Genomic DNA, 18,005 nt, shown 5'->3' with positions numbered 1-18,005 from the left:
AGTAACTATTCAATGTTTACTTAGAAACTATTCAATGTTTACTTAGTAACTATCCAATATTTACTTTGTAACTATCCAATATTTACTTAGTAACTATTCAATGTTTACTTAGAAACTATCCGATGTTTACTTAGTAACTATCCAACATTTACTTTGTAACTATCCCGTATTTAGTTTAGTAACTATTTAATGTTTACTTAGTAACTATTTAATCTTAAGTATCCAGTATTTATTTAGTAACTATCCAATCCAAAATTTTCAGAACATACTTAGTAAGTATCTAATAAGTAAGTATTGTGCACTTGCCTAGTCATGCTAATTATGCTGGTCAACCAACTTGGTCTTGCTGGTCATGCTGGTCATAGTGGTTATCCAAACGAAAACACAGCCCATGTTTGAGCAGGCCAGGGTGTTTTATTTCCAGCAGCGTCCACACATCGCAAACACAAACAAAAAGCCGAGCCGGTGAACCATTAGAACCACTTTATTTTGTTTTTATATTCTCCATTATCGTCAGAATCATCACGGCTTATTCTGCAGATCTTCATTTGCGATCAGCGTCGTCCTCATCGTCAGTAATGTTCTGGTTTTTAAATCATAACACAACTCTGTTCTCAAAATGTACACATACAAGTAGCATATTTTAATGAGCATGTTTTTCTTCATGTTTTTTTCCCCCATATTTACGCTTCTTTTAAACTAGATCAAATCAAATTACAGTCAGAATTAAGTATTAAATGAACATGTACATACAGTTATTCAATACATACATAAGGAAAATAAATATAGTTCATAAAAAATCAAAAATAAAAATGAAAATACACACATTTTACAAATTGTTCCCCAAGCTCTCGCACGTCGTCGCACGGTAATGTACACGTATCGTTTTTTTCTTATTTTGACTTCACATTGTCTTTTTACCCAAAGGTTTTAGTTCATTGTCATCTTGGATGTTTGACATGCATCGCAACACAGAAGCTGAACGTCCTCTCTCTCTCTTTCTCTCTCTCTCTCTGGTCTCTCTATATGGTCTCTCGCTCCTAGTCCTGCGTTATGGCTTGCATTGATAATAAGTAATTCTGTCCATTAGGAAGCTCCCTGCCCTCTCTCTCTCTCTCTCTCTCTCCCTCTCTATCTTTCCCTCTCTCTCTTCTTCTCTCATCTGTTCTCACCTCGCCGTCGCCTCTCCACCGCCTGAATGGTTTCTAGTGTACAGTTTAAATGGTGGGAGTGGCCTAGGTAAGGGTTACGCCTATTAGTCCATGCAGTCCTTTCCACACTGGTTCCCTGCCTGCCTCCCTCCCTCTGTAAGGGTGATGAAGCTGAAGGCAGCAGCACAGGGAGCACTGGGACTTGTCTTAAAGCGAAGTATCAACCGTATTGCTTTTCACGCCGAGCGTCACGGCTCCAAAAGAAAACAAGCCCAGACTCAAAGCCCTTCAGACGGCGCTACGCTATGTATGTAAACACCCACGTGCCGTCCAGAGCGGGAAAGGATCGAGAAACCAATGGTGGCACGAATCTGCGCCGCCCCCCAGCCCCTGCTCAGGTCCAAACGAGACGGCCGATGGTGTAGTTCAGTCCAAACGAGAAAGGCGTGGGGAGGAACACGGTCCGCACAAATGAACGACTGACTGACTGACAGCTCATGTACACACACCCCGGCGGCACAGACAGAAAAAAGGGACGAGAGAACGAACGATAGAGCGAAAGGTAAAATAGTCACTCGGCTCCTCCAGCGCCGGCCCGCCTCGTTATCATCATCCCTCTCTATGTCATACATTCGTCACGTCTGTTGTTCTTCTTCTTACGGTCTTCCTCCGTCGTCTTCCTCTCTCCTTCTGTTATTGCAGAATGGTCGGACCAGTAGGTTTTATATGTAGAAATGTAAATATTCATTGCTTTTTTCTGCTTTCTCCTCCTCCTCCTCTCCTCCCAGCGAATTAAACATAAAGCAGATGTCCTCTCCTGTGCTAACAGCGCCCCCTGTGGACAAACATAGAAACACAGAAGAAGAATTAGCATAAACTGTGCCCTGTTTACGTATTCCCCTGCATGCAAAAATCCAGAGCACTACTATAGGAGTGCATAGAGGGTTGCCAGATTGCTACAGTGGTTTCCAGCCAAAACGTGCTTGAAAATCCACCAAAATGCAAAAACATCAAAAACAGAAATGCACAAATCAATAATAATCAATTAAGATGGACTTAATTATTTCATTTGCATAAATAAGAATAAACCTGCAGCAGTGAAAGACGTAGAACTATGCAGTGGTAGCTGGTGTCACGCTTGCTTTGAAATTGATGTCAAACTTTGTGAGGTGTAAGCGCCCCCTGCTGGGCTGGCATAATGATTTTCCGTTCTCGTGTAGGCGGAGAGATTTTTATCAGCCCTATGTTAAAGTAAGGACACCCTCTGCCCTAATAGCTGGTGTCAGATGGTCTAAACTGGTCTTTAATGGTCAAGGTAGTTGAGAAGCTGGTCATCCAGGTGAAAAAAACATACCCTATGCTGGAAAGCTAGCTGGTTAACCTTAGCCGGTGACTCTTTTTGCAATCGACTCCTAGTTTTATTCCCTGGCCACACGTACCTACAGATTTTTATTAGAGAGATTTTACGGAATATATTTCTGGAAGTAGAATTTTCTCTGTGGCTTTTGGCCTCACAAACACATCTGTGGCCAAAGCATTTCAGGAGACTGTAAACAACCGCCTGACCACTCTGAACGTTTCGTGTGGACGGGCAAAACACTCACACACACTTTTTAAAAACTCCCAACTTCGCAACGTTAGCCTGTACACGCTTGTTCCCGACTGACTGCAGGGTTTACTGCTCCACTACAGCGTGGCGGAACGTGCTGCGTTCACATTTGGCCGATAAAGCTCGTAAAACTCCACTTCTCAGTGTGGTTGCCATGGAAACGTAAAAAAATAAAAACCCTACCCCGGTACAAATCAAGTTCTGGAGCTCTGCTGTGATGGCCATCACGCTTGCTTTGAATTTGATGTCAAACTTTGTAAGGTGTTAGCGCCCCCTGCAGGGCTGGCATGATGATTTTACATTCTCGTATGAGCGGAGAGATTTTCATGAGGGACACCTTCTGCCTTAATAGCTGGTATTTTCCCCCTCTTGGCTGAAATAACGTCAGTCAGATGTTTCCTATAATGATCTACAGTCTCTAACATCCACTGGGAGAGAGTGTTTCCCACTCCTCCATGCAGAGATCTTTCAGCTGTGGGACGTTTCAGCTTTAGCTTTTAGACACAATTTTCCTCAAGCAGCTACCTCTGATACCATAATGATGTCTTAGTCTTGGTCCAGGTGCTTGTTTTCTGATACCCATAGTCTTGACCTGAGGTGTTAGCGCCCCCTGCTGGTCTGGCATGATGTTTTTGCGTTGTCATGTGTGCAGAGATTGCGTTCTCAGCTGCTGGAGAGATACGTTTTCCAACAAAATATCCAGATACGTATGGATGGGGTCTCACCGTGACCTGAATTCAACTCGACATGACTGACTATAAAACACAGCACTGATAATTCCTCTTTGACCAAGCGTTCTCAAAAGCCTCCCCAAAGGCCAGAGCTTAAAGCAGCCCAGGGCGCATGCGAGCACTGCGGCTCCGCAGACATGTGGGAACTGCAGCAGAGAGTCATTATGGTATTACAGCCTCGTAAACAAAACCAAACAATACATTCAAAGCATTCCTGTTAAACTCGTAAATGTGGAGAGGGCAGAGTCGGGAGTGTGTGTTCGTGTGTGGGTTGCGTGTGTGTGAGAGTGTGTGGTTGGTGCTACTTGTGCTGTTAGTATGTTCCCCGCTTATGAGCTGCAGTTAGCGCTGGCCTTAAAGGAAACATGCCTCTTTATAGGAATTCTTTCTGACTCGTAGCTCAATGATTCGTTTGGTTTGTTGCCATGTTGTTGTTGCTGTTGTTTTAATCAATTTTTGACTTTTAAAACAAACAGAAAAAGAAACACTGTTTTTCTGTGTTTTTTAACCTTCAACTTTTTGGACAAAAGTATTGGGACACCTGCTCATTCATTGTTTCTCCTGAAATCAAGGGTATTAAAAAGATTTGATCCAGGGAAAAAGGCTTTCTACCAGCACCGCTGTGAGGTCAGGATGTTGGATGATCACAGCCCTCCCTCATCATCTCAACATCAACTCCAAAGTACTAGATCACTCCAGAGAACACAGTTCCTCCACTGCTCCACGGCTCAATGCTGCTGGGGGGCTTTATACCCCCCAACTAGCCCATGCCTGGCATTAGGCAGCATGGTGCCAATAGGTTCATGTTTACTATCTGCTCCAGAGAGTCCTATTCTATTGGCAGTACTTCTCTACAGGGACTAGCCAAGCTGAGTGTGTGCATTTGCACATCTGTGTCAGAAATTGATGCAACTTAAAGTAGCCAAAGGACTCAGAGAGCTCTCTGGATCTGACCATGATGGTGATCTTCTTCACCCCTCACTTCAACTATCAATCCAAATCAGACCAGACTAAACGTCTGAGGTTTAAATCAGACTCCAGACTCCTCCAGAATAATCCTCTCCAACCATGATCTGATCATCTGCAGCTGATCTTCTGCATTAGAAGGAGTGATAAATGTGGGGGGGGGTGAACTTTCCCATCACAGGAAAATGACATTTCTATTAATTTTATAAATGATGATTAAAATGTTTCTTCAGGTGTGTGAGTTTAGTTAGATCACCTCCATCTCTCAGTGCTGATCACATGAAGAACAGACATCCAGATGTTTAAATATGCTCAAAAAGACAGAGGATATAATGGGGGGTCTGAATGTTTTTTTTTATATTTAATAAACCACATCAGGGCTGATGTAGTAATTAAGTATGCAATTACATTTGTATGGTAAAACTAAACTGCAGTAATAACTTTAGATGTGTAAGGGTTAACCACTCACCTTTCGAGCCCTTCAGCAAGAGTACGTTCTCACTGATCCAGATTCTCCTCTGGGAGACACTGCAGAGGGAGAGATAGTGAGAGAGAGAGAGAGAGAGAGAGAGAGAGAGACAGAAAACAATGATCTTCATCAAACTGATTAAGAAAAGATGGGAATTTACTTCCTATTGTTCTAAAAGCAATACAGTGAGTTCAAACATCTGCAGGCAGTTAGGCGCTCCACGCCGACAGTACGGCCAGATTCACTGTAGAAGCAGATTTACTGTAGAAAGAGGAATACACCGTCCTCCTCTGGCCTTGATGACCATCTTTGTGGTCTTTCAGAGAACCTGTGCTGCAGTGAAAGTCTGCCAGTGTGAGAGCATTGTGCTGAACGCCCACCTTCACTCTGGACCTTTCTCAGGGTCACTGAGGGCGTGGAGATGGCCGAGGCACGGAAGTTGGCGGGCAGCGTCTCTGCGGAGTCGGAGGTCACCCCTCTTAGGTCCTTCTCCCGGAACATCTTCCTCCAGGATGGAGAGCGAGTGAAGGTTTTAGTGCCGTCCTGGGAAAGAGGGAAAAAGCAGGGAGGTCAGGAAACTTGGCAACATGCCTGTGTGTGTGTGTGTGTGTGTGTGTGTGAAACCACTGCGTACTAGTTTCAACATCAGTCTAAGGAGAAAGAGTTCTATATAGTACTAAAAAATAGGTCTTTGACTATATACGCAATGATAGAGGAACCCTTTTTGCTGCTATATGTAGAAATCTGTGAGGACCCGAATGGTTCTTTTTCTGCCAGGGTTCTACATACAGGGCCACTGACTTTTACTAAAGAACTTAAAGAACTTGAAGGGTTAAAGAACCCTTAAAGAGTTCTGTAAAAAGATCCGCCGTTGTGGTACTGAGCTATGTTTAAGGTTACCTGCCTAAACAAGAAAGCTAGTTTTGTGTTGGTTTTGTCGTGTTTGGGTCCCGGGGGTCAGCCGTGGCCTACAGGTTCGAGAAGTGGGCTTGGGATGGGTAGGAGAGACATCGGACAGCACTTCGGTCCAGTGCTATTCAGTGTACTTATTAGACCTTGCTCAGCGTGCTCATAGGCTGCTGGCCAACAACTGCTATACAGACCCAAGGGGTATGCGTATACCACCCCCTTATCGACATCAGGGTATAATTGACTAGGGGTATAATTAATCATCCTCCAACTTAACAATGAAAAATATGCAAAAATGACTGATTAATACAAGAAAACAAAGAAAACCAGCCATGGTGACAAAAAAGAATCAATGTTTTTTTAAAAATTTCTGAATTAAATAACTCATTTTTTTTTTCAGGGTTCATGCACTTCAACCAATTTCAAATTCAAGGACTTTCCATGACTTTAAGTACCAAAAAACTACAAATTCCAGGACCATAAATGTTCCCATACTTTGTTTACAGGAATGTTTAGTACATGCTAGCAGCTGAAAGACTGTCCAGGCTAGCTAGTTACCAACATAATGCACGTTCATGATCCCACGGCCAAACCTGTGCATGGTCATATGAAATACGGGCAGCGATTGGTCAAGTGAAAAAATATGCTACTGTAAAATAAAAATATTTGTTTTATATTATATTAAATGACGGTCGAAGCTTATTACAATATTTTCAGTTTTCAATGTTATTTGTCAAGGACTATTCAGTACTGGATTTCAGCATGTTTATTTTCCATGACTTTCCAGGTTTTCCAGGACTCGTCTACAAATTTTCAACCACCTAACAAATGAGCTTTTGTAAATTTCATGCAAACATATAAACATTTATGCTAACATATAAATGTAAACCTAAACGTAAACTTAATCTCAACCCACAACCTAACACCTAACCCTAAACCGGCAAGAAATGTAGGCTGGTTGCGTGAAGGAGCAGTGCTTTCTCCTTTTTCAACATTTCTGGGTCAGGCGCTCTTAAACAAGGCACCGAAACCCCCTAAACCCACCGAACTGTATTGATAGCGAAAACCTTCCTGGTGCTAAACAGCACCCTTTTAACCCTTAAAAGTCTCTACACAGAGCCATCTACAAGAGGTTTTCTCATAATCTGAGGAACTCTCATACCGGATTCAAGCACCCAAATGATTCTCTGAGTTGTCATGGTTCTATATACTAAAGAACCCTTGAAGAACCCTTGTAAAAGAGTGCAGGGAAAAAAGGCTTGGTAATAACTAGGTTGAAGGTCACAGGGCTAAGCAGCAAAGTTAGCTGTAGCTTCCTTCTGTTGTGTTTGGGTCCGGGGGCGGCTGTGGCCTGCAGGTTGGAGAAGTGGATATTGGAAGGCTTGGATACCGGAAGGTCACGGTTTTGATCCCCAGGACCAGCAGGAAGTGGGGGTTGGAGAGTAAAGGAACAGTACTTTCCTTATATTCAACATTCATGGATGAGGTGCCCTCATAGTGAATCCCTTATTTGTGCCATGAGGTCTCTATATAGAACCATCTACAAAAGGTTTTAGCCCAATTTGAAGAACCTTCATGTCTGACTTAAGCATCCAGATAATTCTGTGTACTTTTTAAACGAGTTCTTTAGTAAAGAACCCTTCTGTTTTCTGTTTTTTTTTGTCCATGAGGGCAGCTGTGATCTTAAGATTACATTAGAGAAGCAAGCTAGGGATCAGAAGGTTCAGGGTTCAATCCCCTGAGTGGGCAGGGCAGTGGTGGGTTGCCATGGACAGGTTTAATGTGGAGGTTGAAATCTGCTGTGTTCTGGCCATGAAGTGAGGTTCTGTTCTCCAACGTGGATGAAGACCCCCGCGTTACACCTACTGATCCACTCACCTCATCCGGCCTCCTCTCGGTCCCCATGGCGATCAGGGAGTTGTACTCCTTCTCCAGGACTTGTCGTGCCTGAGAAAGCAGAACAAATACTTCACTGTATAATATTTAAGCTTCTAAAGATGATCTCTTTTACTGTTCTAGATACCAGTGAGTACAGCTCGTCTACTGTTCTAGATAAGTGAGTCATGCCGTGTGACATACTGATGACCTGTCTGATAACTCTGAACATGCTGGTGTGTACCTGTGTGTTCTGGTTGGGGATTTGCAGGAGGAGGGCCAGGTCAGTGTAGTCGAACGTGTCGTCGAGGGCCAGCAGGGCTCCGTGCACGCCGCTCTCTGTCAGATTATCTGCGTACTCCTTCAGTCCGATGCTCTGCACCCAGCACATCACCCGCTCGTTCGACCACACCATCACATCTGCACAGGAGACGTGGAGGTTACACGTAAACCTTAAAGTTAACCACAAAGTTAAATCTAACATTAAACTCAACCTAAAACCTAAACCTGACCTTGATCTGACATTGAAAACTTAATGTTATCCAAAACCTAAACCTAATCTTAACCTCAATCCAAAATAAAACTAAACCTTAGATTAACCTCAATCCACAAAACATAAACCTAAGCTTAACCTCAGTCCAAAAAACCTAAACCTAACCTTAACCTTAATCCAAAACTTAACATTAACCTCAGTCCAAAAAAAGTAACCCCATCCTTATTCTCAATCCACAAAACTTAAACCTAACCGTAATCTCAATCCACAATACATAAACCTAAGCATAACCAAAGCCAAAGCCTAATCCTAATCCGTAACATCAACAAAAAAACAAAACAGTAAGCCTAACCTTAACCTCAATCTAAATGTAAATATAAGCCTAAACCTCACTTTGATCTAACATATAAATGTAAACCTAAATGTAAACTTAATCTCAACCCAAAACCTAACCCTAAACCTGACCTCAACCAAATCTAACCTCAACCCCAAACCTAAACCTGACCTCAACCAAATCCAACCTCAACCCCAAACCTAAACCTGACCTCAACCAAATCTAACCTCAACCCCAAACCTAAACCTGACCTCAACCCCAAACCTGACCTCAACCAAATCTAACCTCAAACCCAAACCTAAACCTGACCTCAACCCCAAACCTAAACCTGACCTCAACCAAATCTAACCTTAACCCCAAACCTAAACCTGACCTCAACCAAATCTAACCTTAACCCCAAACCTAAACCTGACCTCAACAAAATCCAACCTCAACCCCAAACCTTAGCCTAAACCTGACCTCTACCAAATCTAACCTCAAACCCAAACCTAAGCCTAAACCTGACCTCAACCAAATCCAACCTCAAACCCAAACCTAAGCCTAACTCTTAAGCCCTCTCTAACTGTAACTTGGTCCTAATCCTGGCTTTCTTCAGCTCCATTATCAGTAACTGATAGATCATGTAAACTAATCCAGATCAGCTGTGCTCAGGGTTTTAGACTCAGCAGGTGGTTTAAGCTTTTCTTGTCAGAGTAGCGAGAACCCAAACACCACCTGACAGCTCTGCAGAGGCTCGCTCTCAGCACTGCTGGCGATCAGTACCCTTATCTGAGCGAGTGTCAGTGTATGGTGTCAGGTCCTGAGGTTCTGCAGATACTCTGGGCTCACATAGGAACATGTGTTGTAGCTTATAGGCTGTAGGTCTGCTTCTGGATCTGAGGCCTTTTGGCATTAAGGTGGGAATCACCTCCTGACTAGACCTGTCTTGATGCCAAAATGACAAAAGCAAAGTAAAAGACAGCATTCTGGGAAGTGTGTGTGTGTGTGTGTGAGTGAGTTTTTACAGGGGTTTAAATAGAGAAGCATGATTACATGATAACACTTTCAGCCTTCTCACAGAGCCTACACACCACCCACCTCCACAAACACAGAGCACACCACCCACCCACCCTCTGCAGGTATGCAGGAGGTCTCCAAACACACACAGAATATAGCTCCTACACAGCTGAGGAGCTGAGAGTGAAGCAGATATGCCCTCTTTCCACTAACTTGACCCTCGGACAAAAGTATTGGGACACCTGCTCGCCCACTGTTTCTTCTGAAATCAAGGCTATGAAAAAGAGCTGATCCTGCTTCTCTGGGAGTAAATGTCTCTACTGTCCAGAAAAGAAGGCTTTTTTTGCTGTGAGGATTTGATTGCCACCAGGTAGCCTGTCTGTGGCCTGGGTCTGAAAGCAGCACCGCTAGCACAGACTTCATTATTATGAATAAGTGAATTCTGGGTAACCTCCCTTCCGCTCCCACTCTCCCCACTCTGCATCCGCCTCCGAGCAGAAATCAGATGTTTTAAATTGTGCTTCTCAAGTGGTTCCTCTGTGGAGTTTCCTGAGTGATGTCGTGACTCGGTCTACGGGCTCCATATCAGCTTTCGCAGACAATAGTAAATATGAGAAAGCTTTAAAGTCTGGGCGTAACTCAAGTCGGCATACATTTCCGGAGTCAATCACCCGTCGCAGGCGGCCAGTTCGGGTTCCTGAATCAGCTTCCACAAGCCACCCACATAAATCATCTGACTGCTTCAAAAGCAAAACCCGAGTCCAGAGACTCTTAATCTCCGGAGAGCCGGACTTTTGCTTGGTGTGCATTTTTAATTTCTCCTATTTGGGATTATTAGTAGCACCTAACAAATAAAAAAACAGACTTAGTCTGTACAGGAAGTCAATTTTGCAAAAAACAAAAGGCCAAAAGATCAAAGTTTAAAAAAAAGAAGTTTGCAGAGAAGCAGAAATGTAATGTCCCCATTAGGGCTGAACGATAATGCAAATACGAAACAATCAAAAGTCTCGGCTATCACTCGGCATCACTCCCGCTTTGTCTCATTGTTTTACACTGGCTGTTATAACTGACGCTCATTTCCCAGATTTAAGGCGGCGAGATGTATTTTGAAAATGAAAAGGCCAGCGTGTGCGAGTGTGGGACTATTTTACGCTGCGTAGGCGGACAGTGTAGTGCAGTGTATATGGGGCACTGTGAAACAGACATGGCCTACATTTACATTTACATTTACATTTAAGGCATTTAGCAGACGCTCTTATTCAGAGCGACTTACAAAAGAGCTTCACTATTGACCCAAGAAGAACCTCAGCTAGTCAGAATAGACTAGTAGTTCAAAGATTCCTCTAAGCTTTAGACTCTACTGAACACAAGACACTGAGGTGACCATAGTACTCTGCTATTCGTCCAAGTCCTCTCAGAAGAGGAGGGTCTTCAGTCTGGGTTTGAAGACAGTGAGTGCTGGACTCTGCTGTTTGGACACCCAGGGGAAGCTCGTTCCACCACTTCGGTGCAGGACAGTAAAAAGTCTGGACGCTCGTCTTCCGTGGATCTTAAAGGATGACGGGTCGAGCCGAGCCGTACTTGAAGCTGGAAGGGCTCTCGGTGCGGATCAGCTTTTGACCATCGCCATCAAGTACGGAGGGGCTGGCTGGTCCAGTCTTGGCTTTGTAGACCAGAGTCAGGGGTCTGAATCTGATGAGGGCAGCAGCTACAGGAAGCCAGTGAAGAGAGAACGCAGCAGTGGAGTAACATGGCTGAATTTAGGAACGCTGAAGTCGACCCGACCCGTGCTGCTGTGTTCTGGATAATTTGCAGGGGTCTGATGGTGAACAGAGGGAGACCAGCCAGAAGAGAGCTGCAGTGATGAAGTCTGGAAGTGACGAGAGACTGAACGAGCACCTGGGCGACTCTCTAGAGAGGAAGGGTCGAATTCTCCGACCCTGGCCTAATACAACAGTACTTCGGCAGTGCTGCAGCACCTGAACCGAAATCCTCCTCAGGTGAACTGCACTTCTCCCATCGGAGCCTCTACAGAGCGTGATCACTAACACTAGCGCTTGATAGAACGTGCAGTATGTGTACTGCTTTGTGTGTAGACATAGTGAGTAGACATGATACACATGATAGCACAACAGCAAAAGCACCAAGGTCGTCTCACTCAGGGCATTTATCCCTCCTCATCCCTCCTTCCTGCACACACACACTGATATAGGTTACATCTCAGAACACTCCTTTCCCTTACATAAGGTGATAATAATAAATGCAATTCATTTATGACTTTTCATTAGCATACATCATATTTACTTTTGGAGATGATAAAGTAGCTTCATACTTTTTGTTATTTAATCTTTATTCTCATATTGGCTGTTACCTTTTTTCTTTTTTAATTAAGATAAATTAAGGATAAATATGTTTGTAAAGTTGTATTTCATAGTTATTATGTACATCATAAAAGGTTGATTAATGGGTTTTAGTTCTAAAGCCAATAAGCCAAAGGTTTATCGCTCTTATCTAGTAAAAGTGTTGAGTTTGAACGTAATATTACTTATAAAAGGTAATATTGATCATAGTTGTCTAAAAACACACAAGTATGATTTATCCGATTAATCGGCAAAAAAAATCGCCAGAATACTCAATTCCAAAAATATTCGATAGTTGCAGCCCTCAGCCCTCAGCACCCGTCAGTTCAGCGGTTAGAGCGCCGGGCTGTTGATAACAGGGTTGTGGGTTCGATTCCCGGGCTCGGCAAGCTGCCACTGTTGGGCCCTTGAGCAAGGCCCTTTACCCTCTCTGCTCCCCGGGTGCTGGAGTTGGCTGCCCACCGCTCTGGGTGTGTGTGTACTCACTGCCCCTAGTTCACTAGTGTGTGTGTGTGTTCACTACCACAGATGGGTTAAATGCAGAGGACACATTTTGCTGTACAGTGACAAATATGTGCACCTTTACCTCTACCCTAGTCCCCATATGAGGACACAGGGTCTCAAGAGGGGAACGTGCAATTTCAGCCCTGAGCCTAAGCCAGCTTTACCGTGTCAACACCCTGCATTATTTCATGTGAGGAAAAGGAGAAGAGCGCCAGCTTTAGAGCCGGACCTGACGGACGGTACGACACCTTTGTTCTGGTGCTGGCTCTCGTCTCTCCTCCTTTCCAGCTCCTTCCGGTCGTAGTTCAGCCTCTTCAGACACATAATCCCATAATGTAGGCTCACCCTGCGGGACAGAAGGTCACAAGGGTCAAGGACAGACATAAGCGAATGGGACAAAAGTATTGGGACACCTGTTCATTCATTGTTTCTTCTGAAATCAAGGGGATTAAAAAGAGTCGATCCTGCTTTTGTTGGAGTAACTGTCTCTACTGTCCAGAGAAGATTTTCTACTAGATTTTGAGTGGAGCACTGCTGTGAGGATTTGATTGCATTCAGTGACGAACAGTGATCGGGAGGTCAGGATGTTCTACTGCTCCAAAGCCCAATGCTCTTGGGGGTGGGGGGTCTTTTTTACCAATGGTGAGTTATTGACACACTATTTGGACTAATGTATTGGGACACCTGCTCATTTAATGTTATGTTAGTATTTGGAGCAGGTGTCCAAATACCTCTGTCCATAGACGTGGCTTTTCTAGCTCACTCAAATTTAGCATGCTAAAGATTCTCCAGAATGGGTAGAGATTGCTATGCAGGTAGCTTTGTCAGACAGTCAGAGATCATCAAAAAAACATCGGAACAGAACCGAGCTGTCTGATCTCACCGTGCAGGAAACAGTGGAAACAACAGAAGCCGCGCTGACGGCAGAGATAAGGTCAGCGTGTAAAGAGCATTACTCATACCTGTGGAAGCTGTCCACCATTTTCAGCTGCCCACGTAGCTCCTTCTTGGTCAGGTGATCCAGCATGCGGGCGTCCACCAGAGACTCCATGAAGTAGCTCCTGTACTGGGGAAGGCCCAGACTGGGCAGCCAGTCATTGCCCACCCACTCATGGTTCATATCACCATAGGCAAGGATCTACAGCAGACAGGAGAGCATGGCATGGAGTGGTTACATTAAAGGCTGTTGACACGGTAACCCGTCCAGCTTTGATCTGACTGAGAAGAAAAGTGTCTTTATGAAGACTTCCCTACACCAACAAGAGCTAAAGTTATATTTTCACAGGCTTTTGGGACTCTGATGGATCTGAGCCAGTAACACACCACATTCATTAATTATTAAAATATATGAATTGCTAATTATTGATTGACCATCAATTATCAATGATCAAAGTACTGAGTACTGGACTACTGAGTACTGGGTTAGTTCAGTTTCTCGTCAGTTTAAAACTTTTTATTATAGTAACTTATACGTATATTATTATAGTAGCTTATTTTAAATATATGTATATATTAAGTTTTTATATTAAGCTATTATTTATATATATATAATATATAATAGTAATTTATAATTTATATATACATATGTATGAAGCTTTTATATTTATTAAGCTATTATGTATGTATATATATATATATATATATATATATATATATATATATATATATATATATATAAATAATAGTAACTTATTTATATATATATATTAATTTTTTTGTTTATTAAGCTATTATATAAATATATATAAGTAACTTTTATTATACTTATAGTAACTCTGTTGTACTTACTGCACTAAAGCTCCTGCGTTAGCTCTTTATATTAGAAAATGAACAGATCAGATGACTGTCAGTTTGATAATCATCAGTGCAAATATGGTGGCAGCAGTATTATTTTTATGATATAATAATCTCAAAAAATATCATGATTTTACAGTATATTTCAAAATTTTTTCCAATCTGTCTTCTTCTTATTATCATTGTTATTACATTTTATTTAACTTACTATTATGATGATTAAACATTGACCTTTAAAGGAGTGCAAACACTTTTTATTGTATTAATCTTCTATTATATTTATTTTGTTAACACTTAACTATAGTTATAACCTAAAACTATGTATTAATGGAACATATGTCAAATCTGATCTGAAAATAAAATAAATACCCAAATGAATAGATTAAGATGTTAAAACTAGGACATTACAACTGCCCCATCACTTATTTCATGTGTGGTCCTAAAAACCTCTATAGTCTATCTACTCGCCGTCACGTATCTCCATTTTTACGTCATGTTTAGATTTTTACATAAAATAAATCTGATGAATCGACCAATAGAAATGCTCCAAAAAAATTTCCATCGACTTCCATTAAAAGTTGAGAAGGTGTTTTCCTCCTTCTGTAAAGCTGCTGCTCTGGAGATACCAGGTTTTTGAGCGACAGCGGCGATTTACATTCTCTAGAAGACGTCCCTCACACATTGTGTCCGTGTGTGACATGAACGTGGCGTATGAAAGTGTGTTCAGTGCATGCCGGTGAAGCGGGAGGGTCCTGTACCTGATCCCAGCTGAACTCTTTCAGCTCCTGGAGGGCGGAGGAGAGGCGCGGGGTTAAGAAGAGCAACGCAGGGAGTGGAGGGGAGAGGAGGAAAGCAGAGGAGCAGCAGGAAAGACATATCGATGAAAGGGAAGAAGAAGAAGGAGGGACGGCGAGAGAGGACAGGAAGAGAGGGACAAAGGGAGGAACAGTTTGTTAGTGACCGGGTCATTAGGCGGAAGCAGTGTACACTAAAACAGAAATCTGAGGGAAAGCAGAAGATGCTTAACACTAAAGCCTAGTCAGGACACACAGAGGGAGAGAGAGAGAGAGACATCCATCAACTCATGTACAAACACCTCAATCCCCCCATCCCCCCATCCCCCCACCCCCCGACCTTTACTTAGGGCAGCCAGTAGGGGGAGAACAGTCTTTTTAAAAAATAAATGTGTACTGTGTGTAAATACATGTCAGTATTTGTGATACTGAGCAGCACAATACATTCGTATGTCCTTTTTCCTGAACATTCAAAATATGTCTTTATACATACATTGTATTGTCCAATCCATAACATAAGAATGTCCATTTATTCCAAGACAAGGAACAGTGTAAATACAGTACACCAGTATAATTACACCAGTATAATTACACCAGTTTACATGCATCAGTGTAAATACACCAGTATAAATACACCAATATATTTTACTGGTGTATTTATACTGGTTAACACCAGTATAAATACACCAGTATAAATACATCAGTTTACATGCATCAGTGTACATACACCAGTATAAATGCATCAGTGTACATACACCAGTATAAATACACTGGTTTCAATGCATCAGTGCAAATACACCAGTATAAATACATCAATATAAATGCATCAGTGTAAATACACCAGTATGAATACATCAGTATAAATGCATCAGTGTAAATACACCAGTATGAATACACCAGTATAAATGCATCAGTGTAAATACACCAGTATAAATACACTGGTTTAAATGCATCAGTGTAAATACACCAGTAGGAATACACCAGTTTACATGCATCAGTGTAAATACACCAGTATAAATACACCAGTAAATATACACCAGTATAAATACACCAGTATAAATACACCAGTATAAATACACTGGTTTAAATGCATCAGTGCAAATACACCAGTATGAATACACAAGTATAAATGCATCAGTGTACATACACCAGTATAAATACACCAGTATAAATGCATCAGTGTAAATACACCAGTATAAATACACTGGTTTAAATGCATCAGTGTAAATACACCAGTATAAATACACTGGTTTAAATGCATCAGTGTAAATACACCAGTATAAATGCATCAGTGTACATACACCAGTATAAATACACTGGTTTAAATGCATCAGTGTACATACACCAGTATAAATACACCAGTATAAACGCATCAGTGTAAATACACCAGTATAAACACACTGGTTTAAATGCATCAGTGCAAATACACCAGTATGAATACACCAGTATAAATGCATCAGTGTACATACACCAGTATAAATACACCAGTATAAATGCATCAGTGTAAATACACCAGTATAAATACACTGGTTTAAATGCATCAGTGTACATACACCAGTATAAATACACCAGTATAAATGCATCAGTGTAAATACACCAGTATAAATACACTGGTTTAAATGCATCAGTGTAAATACACCAGTATGAATACACCAGTATGAATGCATCAGTGTAAATACACCAGTATAAATACACCAGCATAAATGCATCAGTGTAAATACACCAGTATGAATACATCAGTATAAATGCATCAGTGTAAATACACCAGTATGAATGCACCAGTATAAATGCATCAGTGTACATAGACCAGTATAAATACACCAGTATTAATGCATCAGTGTAAATACACCAGTATGAATACACCAGTATAAATGCATCAGTGTAAATACACCAGTATAATTACACCAGTATAAATACACTGGTTTAAATGCATCAGTGTAAATACACCAGTATAAATGCATCAGTATACATACACCAGTATAAATGCATCAGTGTACATACACCAGTATAAATACACTGGTTTCAATGCATCAGTGCAAATACACCAGTATAAATACATCAATATAAATGCATCAGTGTAAATACACCAGTATGAATACATCAGTATAAATGCATCAGTGTAAATACACCAGTATAAATACACTGGTTTAAATGCATCAGTGTAAATACACCAGTATGAATACACCAGTATGAATGCATCAGTGTAAATACACCAGTATAAATACACCAGCATAAATGCATCAGTGTACATAGACCAGTATAAATACACCAGTATAAATGCATCAGTGTACATAGACCAGTATAAATACACCAGTATAAATGCATCAGTGGAAATACACCAGTATAAATACACCAGTATAAATACACTGGTTTAAATGCATCAGTGTAAATACACCAGTATAAATACACTGGTTTAAATGCATCAGTGTAAATACACCAGTATAATTACACCAGTATAAATACACTAGTATTAATGCATCAGTATAAATACACCAGTATTAATGCATCAGTGTAAATACACCAGTATGAATACACCAGTATAAATGCATCAGTGTAAATACACCAGTGTAAATACACCAGTGTAAATACACTGGTTTAAATGCATCAGTGTAAATACACCAGTATAAATACACCAGTATAAATGCATCAGTGTAAATACACCAGTATAAATACACTGGTTTAAATGCATCAGTGTAAATACACCAGTATAAATACACCAGTTTACATGCATCAGTGTAAATACACCAGTATGAATACATCAGTATAAATGCATCAGTGTAAATACACCAGTATGAATACACCAGTATAAATGCATCAGTGTAAATACACCAGTATAAATACACCAGTATAAATGCATCAGTGTAAATATACCAGTATAATTACACCAGTATAATTACCCCAGTATAAATACACTGGTTTAAGTGCATCTGTATAAATAAACCAGTATAAATACACCAGTATAAATGCATCAGTGTAAATACACCAGTATAAATGCATCAGTATAAATACACCAGTATGAA

At 41.4% G+C, this 18,005-nt stretch overlaps 1 protein-coding gene across 2 annotated transcripts in view; it reads right to left on the bottom strand.

The window, feature by feature from the left end:
• Positions 1-468: 468 nt before the first annotated feature.
• ppfia3 (PTPRF interacting protein alpha 3) overlaps positions 469-18,005 on the bottom strand; it is a 60,172-nt gene continuing 42,635 nt past the window's right edge. For both annotated transcript variants that reach the window (XM_072693600.1, XM_072693601.1), the window contains exons 25-32: positions 14,950-14,976; positions 13,360-13,535; positions 12,646-12,743; positions 7,955-8,130; positions 7,714-7,782; positions 5,307-5,469; positions 4,927-4,985; positions 469-1,986 (exon numbers count right to left, since the gene is read on the bottom strand). In XM_072693600.1, coding sequence (XP_072549701.1) covers positions 4,939-4,985; positions 5,307-5,469; positions 7,714-7,782; positions 7,955-8,130; positions 12,646-12,743; positions 13,360-13,535; positions 14,950-14,976 — 756 coding nt within the window. In that variant the 3' untranslated portion in view covers positions 469-1,986; positions 4,927-4,938. The remainder of the gene's footprint in view (positions 1,987-4,926; positions 4,986-5,306; positions 5,470-7,713; positions 7,783-7,954; positions 8,131-12,645; positions 12,744-13,359; positions 13,536-14,949; positions 14,977-18,005) is intronic.

Source organism: Salminus brasiliensis, chromosome 12 (genome assembly GCF_030463535.1).
Source record: "Salminus brasiliensis chromosome 12, fSalBra1.hap2, whole genome shotgun sequence".
Lineage (NCBI taxonomy): Eukaryota > Metazoa > Chordata > Actinopteri > Characiformes > Bryconidae > Salminus > Salminus brasiliensis.
Note: the sequence above shows the minus strand (reverse complement) of the source record. Positions and strands in the feature narration are given on the sequence as shown.